The sequence below is a fragment of the Pinus tabuliformis genome, chromosome 2_1 (genome assembly GCF_031772625.1).
Source record: "Pinus tabuliformis cultivar Carrire ecotype Pingquan chromosome 2_1, CPIR1, whole genome shotgun sequence".
Taxonomy (NCBI): domain Eukaryota; kingdom Viridiplantae; phylum Streptophyta; class Pinopsida; order Pinales; family Pinaceae; genus Pinus; species Pinus tabuliformis.
Genome location: NC_142299.1, coordinates 572,290,132 through 572,299,827, shown reverse-complemented (window position 1 = coordinate 572,299,827; position 9,696 = coordinate 572,290,132). Strand labels below are relative to the sequence as shown.

General features: G+C 36.9%; 1 protein-coding gene across 1 annotated transcript; it reads left to right on the top strand.

Moving 5' to 3' along the window:
• The first annotated feature begins 529 nt into the window (after positions 1 to 529).
• LOC149201739 (beta-glucosidase 22-like) lies at positions 530 to 5,617 on the top strand. Its single transcript, XM_089403000.1, has 13 exons — positions 530 to 632; positions 713 to 776; positions 860 to 918; positions 1,044 to 1,119; positions 1,222 to 1,293; positions 1,404 to 1,491; positions 2,748 to 3,000; positions 3,632 to 3,747; positions 3,852 to 4,072; positions 4,525 to 4,553; positions 4,646 to 4,748; positions 4,824 to 4,932; positions 5,286 to 5,617. The coding sequence occupies exons 1-13, from the start codon at positions 570 to 572 to the stop codon at positions 5,557 to 5,559; spliced, it is 1,527 nt and encodes a 508-aa protein (XP_089259126.1). The 5' UTR covers positions 530 to 569; the 3' UTR covers positions 5,560 to 5,617.
• The last annotated feature ends 4,079 nt before the right edge of the window (positions 5,618 to 9,696 follow it).

Sequence of the window (9,696 nt, the reverse complement as noted above, 5' to 3'; positions counted from 1 at the left end):
GTTGGATGAATTCTTTAGACTATCGGTTTGAAACCTGGAAAAAATTTAAAAGAATCTTGCAGAGGGTGTTTGAATTATATTAATATCATCACAAATTTCCAAAACACCTAAAATTTTGAAAATTAACAACTTTCCAAATTTTTTTCCAGCTAATACAGCCATCTAACTTAAACTATATTCGAAACCTTCCGAATATTATAAGCATTTATGAGAATCGAGGACAAAACATGTCAAATACAAATACATCATTGCAGTTGAAGTGTCACGGAACCTACGCGTAAACGCATGCCTGAACGTTCGAAGTCAACTAATCCTTCTCATGCGGTTCGAATCTTCTCCTTTCAATATCATTCACTGTGTCGTGTAGTGTTATATCTCATTTCCACGCTGTTTGTTTCTTCTTCATCCACAGCTCAATTATCGTTCTTTATTTGTAGTTTATCAGAGTTCCACGAAATATTTGGTATCTTATTATTAGCATGGCAGACAGATCGGCACTGGTCTGTTGGGTGTTAATTGGGTTCTATTTTCTCACCACTCCTAACATTTATCGAGCGGAGTCTAAGTCTATGATAACCAGACATGACTTTCCTTCAGATTTTATTTTTGGCGCAGGCACTTCTGCGTACCAGGTCCGCCAATGCTTGTTCTCATGACTCTGCCTTATATATTATATACACATTGATGCTAAGCTTTGCCGGGCTATGTGCAGGTTGAAGGCGCTGCAGCATTGGATGGCCGGAAACCCAGCATTTGGGATACTTTCACCCACGCAGGTCGCCCCTTACCCTTCACTCAACAATATTTGTTTCCATAGTTCATTTTTGGATATTAACATCAAGCATCGAATGATCTACAGGTAACATGCCCGATAAAAGCACAGGAGATGTTGCAGCAGATCAATATCACCATTATAAAGTAACAACTTCTACTACTCCTCTCTTTGTTGAAAGAAAGATGTGATTGTGATAATTAACTACTTCAAATTTTATTATTTATAATTAGTGTTTGCTTTCATGGATGATGATGAAATTACTTGCCAGGAGGATGTTGCTCTCATGAGTGAAATGGGGTTAGACGCTTACAGATTTTCCATCTCCTGGTCTCGACTTATACCTGGTAATACACATACACATATGTTCCTTCATAGACAATTGAGAAACCTAGAAGTATATTTGTTAATATAATTCTTTTTAACTTACAGGAATTGCATCCCTGCAGATGGAAGGGGAGTCGTCAATCCCAAGGGCGTTGAATACTACAATAATCTTATCAACGAACTTATCCTCCATGGTAATATGATGAGAAAAGCATCATGAACTTGAACTTTCCTGCCTTTCATTAAAATCCAAATAGTGCCAACGCTGTCATTGCATTGTGATTGATTGGTACAAATCTTGCAGGTGTTGAGCCACATATCACATTGTATCACTTCGATCTGCCTCAAAGTTTGGAAGATGCTTATGACGGATGGCTCAATCCCCGGATAGTGTAATGCTTTATTATTTTTATATTTTCTTTTTGTAATGTTCGCAAATAATTTGATATAGGATGAATTAAGAATTATTTGACCAAAAGATTTGTATATAAAATAATTTAAAAAGAAATCGAGATACGGAATTACTATACTTCTCTGACCGTGAAATGTTTTACTACTGTTTTATTTAATGTTCACAAGTCTAGTGTTTTATTTAATGTTCACAAGCCTAGTGTAAAATGTATTTAAAAAATCTGGATCCACCATGACAATGTTCACAAGTCAGTGTTAAAGTGTATTTAAAAAATTGGGATTTCCTATATATATTATGAGACTATATTGTAATTAGTTTACAAAATTAGTTTACAAAATAGAACAAAATATGGATCAACGACTTCAAAATAAGTTTTTTTTAGGGGTAATTTCCTTTACATTATATAAATGAACAATTTCTTGGATGATTCAAATAACAAAACCTCATTTCTATATATAGGAGTTTAAAGGTCACAATATTCTACATAACAATAATAATATAATGTCACAATAAGAACAATAGTGAGCTTTTATAGGGCATAATAATAACAATATGGTGATAACAGGGGACGATAACAGTAAGACCTACAATGACAATAGTAATAGGAAATCACTAATACTATAAAAACCTAACATCACAACACTTCACTTTTTAAAACACACTTATTTCTATAAAATTTATTGAAATACATGTCACCAGTAAATAAACTTGTTAATCTGTTTCAAATAAACATAAAAAGTTGTTATCATTATTTCCTTAGTGTTGATCTGCACTGTAGGTTTTTCCTTCAATATATGAAAGATGCCTCTTCATGAAGAGGCCCTCCATTTGTTTAACTGGTTACGAGTACACCACCTAACATTGATAGTTTTTTTATAATTTGTTAGCAGCATTAATTCTTCTTCCTTTGATAAAGGTTTTTTTATAATTTGCAGCAGCTAGTTCATTGAATTGACTGGATATATAAAAAATTAAGTTTTTTAAAATATTTATTATTTTATTTTTTTAAATATAATTTTTCTTGAGTTTATTTTGAGAATCATTTCTCAATTTATAATTTTTTTTTTTTTTTTTAATTTTTGATTAAAAAATTTAAATTTAATGGTAGAAAGTTAATTTTTTTTTTTACTATTAGACGGGTTTTATTTCCAACACCAGACACCTTAATGTAGTAGTTGAATGTGTGATTAAATTTAAAAATATTATATTAATGACATGATCATGTGTTGTGTGCAGGAAGGACTTCAAAGCATATGCGGAAGTTTGCTTTAGAGAATTTGGTGACAGGGTCAAGTATTGGACTACTTTTAACGAAGCGAATGCGTTTCCTCTCCTGGGTTATGATCTTGGTGTATGGCCACCTCAACGATGTTCTTACCCGTTTGGCAATTGTAGTGCTGGAAACTCCACAGTGGAACCATACATTGTTGCTCAACGTGTTTTGTTATCCCATGCGGCTACAGTAGAGCTTTACAGGGAGAAGTTCCAGGTCTTATATTTTAATCCATTTTGCCCCAGGTTATCTGAACATGTAATTAGAAGTAAGAATTGTTTTTACTGTTAAAAGTGGTTGGAATTTGAGAAAAAAATTCAAAAATCTTTGTAGATACAGTATTTAAATCATGTTTTTGATGATGGAAATAGATTGAACACCATCAAAAATCCGTAAAGTGCTTAAAATTATGAAGTTTGACAACTTTTATTTAGATTTACAAAAATCCCCACCAAATTTCTTCAAAATATAACCAGAGTTTTCATAACTTTCACGAGAAAAAAAACATAATCAGACTATCTCATTTATTTATTTCTTCCATCTTTATAATCATTATATTACTGAGTAGAATTGAAATATGATCACTAATATATTTATGGTAAGGTAAATATTAAATACAATGTAGTAAGTTAATCACGGACTCATGTTTATAGTCAGACCTTTTTATTTTCATACCGGGAGCAAACAGGTTAGTTATATTTAATTGTAAAAACAGTCTGTCAATCATTACCTTACTGCATGTATTTAATCTTTGCAGTGTTTGGTAACTGCCAGTAAATGGGTATTTTACAGCCCAATTATCACACTTTTCTTTGATTTCGTTTATTGACATTTAACATATTTGCAGAGCAAGCAAAAGGGTTCCATCGGCATCTCGATCTATGCCCCGTGGTATGTACCAATGACAAACTCGTCCGAAGACAGCGCTGCGACTCAAAGAGTCTTAGATTTCTTGTATGGCTGGTAATGGCAGAACCAGAAAACCCAACAAATAATGATAAAGTCACTCAGCGTTTGTCTGACTAAATTCCATTGTTAATGTGTGAATTCATTCTCTGATTGAGCAGGATAATAGAGCCTGTTATTTATGGAGATTACCCTTCTTCTATGAAGAAGATTGTAGGCTCCAGATTGCCTTCTTTCACCAAACAAGAATCCGAAAAGCTGAGGGGCTCCTTCGATTTCATTGGTCTCATGCATTATACTACTGGTTATGCTTCGGATGCTCCTAGTTACAGGGATTTAACCCCAAGAGACTTACTAGAAGATATGTTGGCAACCGTTTCAGGTATATACTTAAAAACTAAAAACTAGAGCCGGCACTCCTTTGATCGAATGCTCTACAAACAAATAAAACTATTATGTATTCAGCATATAAAGGTTAAGAAATAAATTTTCTTCTATGATTTAAGAGATGGTAAACTAAGATGATTTTTTTTTTATCAGGCCATAGCAATTGTAATCGAACTGAACACTCTCATGCAAAAGTCTACGTTAAAATTTGACAATTAGATGTTAAACATCTGATTATTATTTATAAATTATATTAAGTTGTCATATTCAAAACTCAGCCATTAGATGTTGGTAGGTCATTTTTAAATATACAATGGTCTGTATTTTTTAAATATACTACTAAAGAGATTTATGTTAATTATAAGTTAGACATCTTGTACTGATCCAAAAAAAAATCTTTCCAAATAGGATTTGGACCCTAACCCATCTACAATTTTATAATTGCAGACTACCGAAATGGCATTCCTATTGGTGAGGTAGGCATATTATCATATATTCATCTGTGCACTTAATACGTTCATCTCGATGGAGGGTGGACTAATATCTTCATACTGTTGTTTGATTAAAGCTGGCTCCAGATGGACTTCCTATTGTCCCATGGGGAATGCAAGCATTATTGGAATACTTCAAAGGACACTATGCTAATCCTCCTCTAATAATTTATGAAAACGGTATTTCTTGTGCTTGTACTACAGTATTGAAAATTCTATGACCCTGTTTTGAATTGTGTTCACATCCATGAGTAGGATATGGGCGGTCCAACAATAAATCTCTTCCACTTGCGGACGCATTAAACGATAAGCCAAGGGCAGCCTACCTCCATGATTATCTTCAAAGCTTGCTTGCAGCTGTCAGGTACATTACCCAAATACCATATCGTATTCCAACTTCAAATGTTGTTTATATTTTTCTTTGCAAAATAATAAGGAGACCATGCAAATAAAAGGAGACAAGTATATTTATTAAATTTGGAAAAGTATAAATTCATTTATATTTATTAAATTTGGAAGAGTATAAATTAATCTTGATTCGGAGGTTTTGTTTTGTTTTTTCTTTACTTTATTTTCTCCAAATTTATTAAGAAAAAGTTTTTTATTCTATCCCATAGTGGTTAAGATAAAAGTCTACATTTTTTTTTTATGAAATTGTTTGACAACATAGGATGTGATGGCTGAGTGCTTACCAAATTGGAGTGGAAGTTTGTGCAGGAATGGATCAAACGCCCGCGCATACTTTGTGTGGAGTTTTGTTGACACTTTCGAGTTTCTAGATGGTTATACAATCCGCTACGGGCTATATTACGTGGATTTCAAACATAGAGATTTGAAGAGGTACCCAAATCTTTCTGTTCGCTGGTACACACATTTCTTAAAGAGATACACAGATCATCGGCCTGTCCGATCATGTTGTTACGACAATGATCACAGTTTCGTCAATGTCTACACCTTTAGGAAAGAACAGCCACTGCTGGAAGCAATTTAGAAAGTGAGCTTCAACGGATCGATATAGATTACGATGGATACGAATGCCGTGAATAATGCAGGTTATTGCGCATAACGATATGTTTTTCATATCTTTCGTAATGGGCACAGGCTAGCTTACAATATTTTTATTTTATGGAGTTAAAATAATACGTTTCTTAATTATAGTGGTGATCAGCAAATATATAATTTGATTAGGTATCTCTTGATTTTAGGTATGCGAAAGAGGCTCTTTCAATTTCTGTTTATGGATGGATTCTGCTTGGATTCAGCGTCCTCTACCAGGATTGAAAACACTAAGCTGTTTATTAAAGCAGTTTTCCCAATTTCTGTCTCTTTGGTAGATGGTGTTTTTACCATGGTCGGATTTCTTTTTTTTTTTTTTTCGAGCCTTATCACGGAGGACAATGCCGTTCTGGTTTCCGCAGGGATTTCTGGGGAAGTGCTGAGACTGATAATCAAAAAAGAAAAACATTAAACTGGTATGTGCTGAGACTGATAATCAAAAAAGAAAAACATTAATCTGGTATGTCCCATCGTCAAATATTAAGCCTAATAAATAGGTATTGCTGCTTGCTAAATGTGGTTTTCTCGGTTAAATTTACGGTCTGTTTGCTGGATAATTGAAATTATGCTGTAAGTTTTTGGGCTAAACTTTTAGAACGGTATTCATCAACTCCTCAACTGTCTGAGATTTGAATCGATTTTTAGCTAATTTGCACTCTAAATGTTCATTGTGGGTGTTCATTCTGGGTATAATATCCTATTTAATGGTCTTCATAATTTAACTGGATTGTCTGGGAATAGCCCTGTTTTCTCTGTGCATGTAGTTAAGTTTTTGGTTTTAGGGGCTTACATCTATCCCCCATTTCCATATGGCGTGGGGATTACAAAATTTAAAAGACAGTTTAACAGGTTTTCTCGCATACTGTTTATCTATTAATCAATTCCACTGTCATTTCCCGTCATGGCTCAAGCTTTCCAACTTCTTAATTATCTCTAGCCCTTGTAAATGCGGGTTTCGGTTCTGTAATTTGTGGTTTGTCTGTAACTATTGCTACTACTGGTGTTTGAACTTCGGATGCTAAATTTCGTTGTTCTAACTGCATTAAACCTTGTCTTATTGGACTAACATTGATTTCGTTCCCTCTCGGCTCTAACATACTTCTGTCAGCCTCGTCATTTTCCTCGTCATAGAACCCTGCCATAGCTCGTCACCTTCGTTGGTCTTGTTCCTTCTTGACCCTCTCAATTATCCATTGGTTCCAGACTAGAGGTTGGATTCCGGCCACATTGACACTTATTCTAGACGCGTCATCCACACTCATCTCAAGACACCTATTTATTTCCACATGAGTATCATTGCTTTTGTCAGTTTTTTAATAAATATATCCCATTTTGGATTGTCAATAGGGGCGACTCTTATTTCAGACCCTATAGCATTTTAAATGCGGCCTGACATGGCTGCTCGATACCGCCGCCATGCCATTGCCATTGAAAAAGAAACGGAGATCAATATGCTCTAGGTATCGATCTGCCATGTCAGGTCGCATTTAAAATGCTATAGGGTCTGAAATAGGAGTCCCGTCAATCGGTGACATCCGGACACAAGGTTCCATATAACTTTGTACTGTCCCCCTCCTAGATTACCTCTTTTTTTGGAACTTTGTGTTCCCAAGGGGTTGTACAGATAACGTCAGACTTTCTCCTTTTCCCTAGCGTCACATCTGAAATTCTTTAAAAAGTTGTCCGCTGACTTATACGCCATTGCATACCCTAAAATATTAATTCATGGTGGATTATCCTTGTGACGTTTCTGCCACCTCTGCTCTCATTCGTGCTACTATGGAGGCCGAATCAAGTCGGCTTGGTGTTGATATCCATGTAGGCCAAAGCAGTCCACACTCACTTGATGCATGGCGCACTATCTTGGGTGACGATAGTGTGCCAGATGTCGAACAAATGCCTCCTGATCAAGTGGGTGGCGGACTCACATTTCAACATCGACATTCAAAACATCGCTCCATTAAAACCGCTCCTCCACCTCCGGCTTTGGCTTTGGATAGTGATAACCTTAGGTGGTAGATGGTATTTCTCGGAGATGGAGGACTCTAGAACACGTAAATGGATAGATAAGAAATGGAAATCGATGTTAGGGTACATGCCTACGGTTGTTAGGCTTCTGAAGGGAACTTTCATTTTCTCAGTCATGAAGACTTGGAGAAAATTATAGCCATCCCATGGATTCATGGAAAAAGTTTCCTTGCCCTCCATAAGTGGTACATTGGGTACAATACCCTTCATAATACACCCTCCAACAAGCTGGTATGGGTAAAATTATTAGGATTCCCTCTGGAATTATGGACCAAATAGGCACTTGCTGACATTGGTGGTGCCATCGGAAAATTTATCTAAATGGACCCTCGCTCTCTCGGAGCACAAGACAAAAGGGTAGCCTAGATTCTCATTGAAAAGGAGTATAGAGGGGGATTCCCTGATCACATCGAACTTCGTTGGGGTGACACCTTCCTTTAGCAAAGATTGGACTATTGGGGGGTTCCCTTCAGATGCTCTTTCTACCATAGAACTGGACACATGTGTGATCAATGCCCTTTCCGTTCAGGGGGACGCTTCCATGGAAAAAGATGTTGTAATGGTGCCATGGGGTCTCACTCGGATATGGGTCATCAGAGTCTAAAAGTTAAAAAGAACATGCCACATAAGCATCCTCCTCATCAATCAGGTATGCACTCACACAAGAATTCCCACCTTCCCCATGCTTTTGGATCAATTGTTTCTTTGCCCATTACCATTCCATCATCATCGAATAATTTGGCCAAATCAGATTTCCCTTCTTCTGATAGCTCACCAGCTTTTATGTGTCATCCACCTCTCGAGCCTACAACTAGCCAGGACATAACAATTCCCTTTACAGCTCCGCATCCATATCCAGACATTTTGTCCACCTCGCAAGTTGCATACGTTGCTCCTCTGGCTCCACCTCGCTGACAATTAAAGGATAAAGGCCCATGCCTCAGTATTACTCCTCGAAATTCTCCCACATCTTTGCCTACAAATTCGGTCGGGAGTGACTTAGACTTCCTCCTACAAAGGAAGACCCTTGATCTCTGTACCCTCACTATCCACAAACCTGCAGGCAGCTCATCTCCCCATATTAGCCCAACCTCAGCAGGAAACATTACAGTGCGCAGGAAACTAAACCGTGGCAGTCACCACTTTTGGGGACAATCCAATAAAAATCCTTTTTCCTCCCCCTTGGATAGGTTTCTCATTGATATACCCATTGCTGACATCTCTCTCTCATGGGCCCTTAGAGCACGGATGCCTGAGAAATATCTTCCATGATGTGCATCATCTCCCTTAATATTCGAGGTTTGGGGACTACCCCAAAATATTTATCCCTCAAAAACCTACTATTGTCTTTAAAACCTTTCATTATCCTTATTCAGGAAACAATGCATAATGTTCGTGACACTATTCAATATTTTCAGAAAATGTTTCCGAACTGGTATATATCTGCAACTGATGCCATGGGCCTTTCGGGTGGTCTAGTGGCCTTATGAGACCCGAGCTGGATCAACATTAAGGCCTTTGAATGTTTCACTGGTATACTGCTAGAAGGTAGTGTTCTAGCGTGTCGGGTCATGTACATATCTTAAACATATATGCCCCATACAGAGATAGAGGGAACTTCTAGGACCGTTCATATCGTTAGGCTTGATGGACCTAGAGATGCTCATTATAGCATGAGGCTTAAACTGTGCTATCAGTCTTGATGAAGTTTGGGGATGCTTCAGGAAAGTCGATCTACTGGCTGGGAAAATTCAGAATGCCATCATCATGAAAAACTTTGTGGATGTTTGCCCCTCCAAAATTGCCCCTACTTGGGACAATGGACGCTCTGGTTCTGCCTATGTTGCTAAGAGAATGGATTGTTTCCTGATCCATGAGCAATTGCTGGACCGCTTGGGGGATGTCCGGGTTAACACCATTAGTAACTTTATATCAGATCATAGGCCCATCACTCTGTAATGGAGGAAAAGGGAAATCTACTTGGGTTTCCCTTACAAATTCAATAGAACAGTCTTGGAGGATCTTGACTTTAATAAGTCGGTGC

Excerpts from the sequence above, each read along its gene's own strand:
- LOC149201739 (XM_089403000.1), top strand. The coding sequence starts at position 570 with ATGATAACCAGACATGACTTTCCTTCAGATTTTATTTTTGGCGCAGGC. Across the intron at positions 777-859 it reads GGATACTTTCACCCACGCAG|GTAACATGCCCGATAAAAGC; the intron begins GTCGCCCCTTAC and ends AATGATCTACAG. Across the intron at positions 4,933-5,285 it reads AGCTTGCTTGCAGCTGTCAG|GAATGGATCAAACGCCCGCG; the intron begins GTACATTACCCA and ends AAGTTTGTGCAG.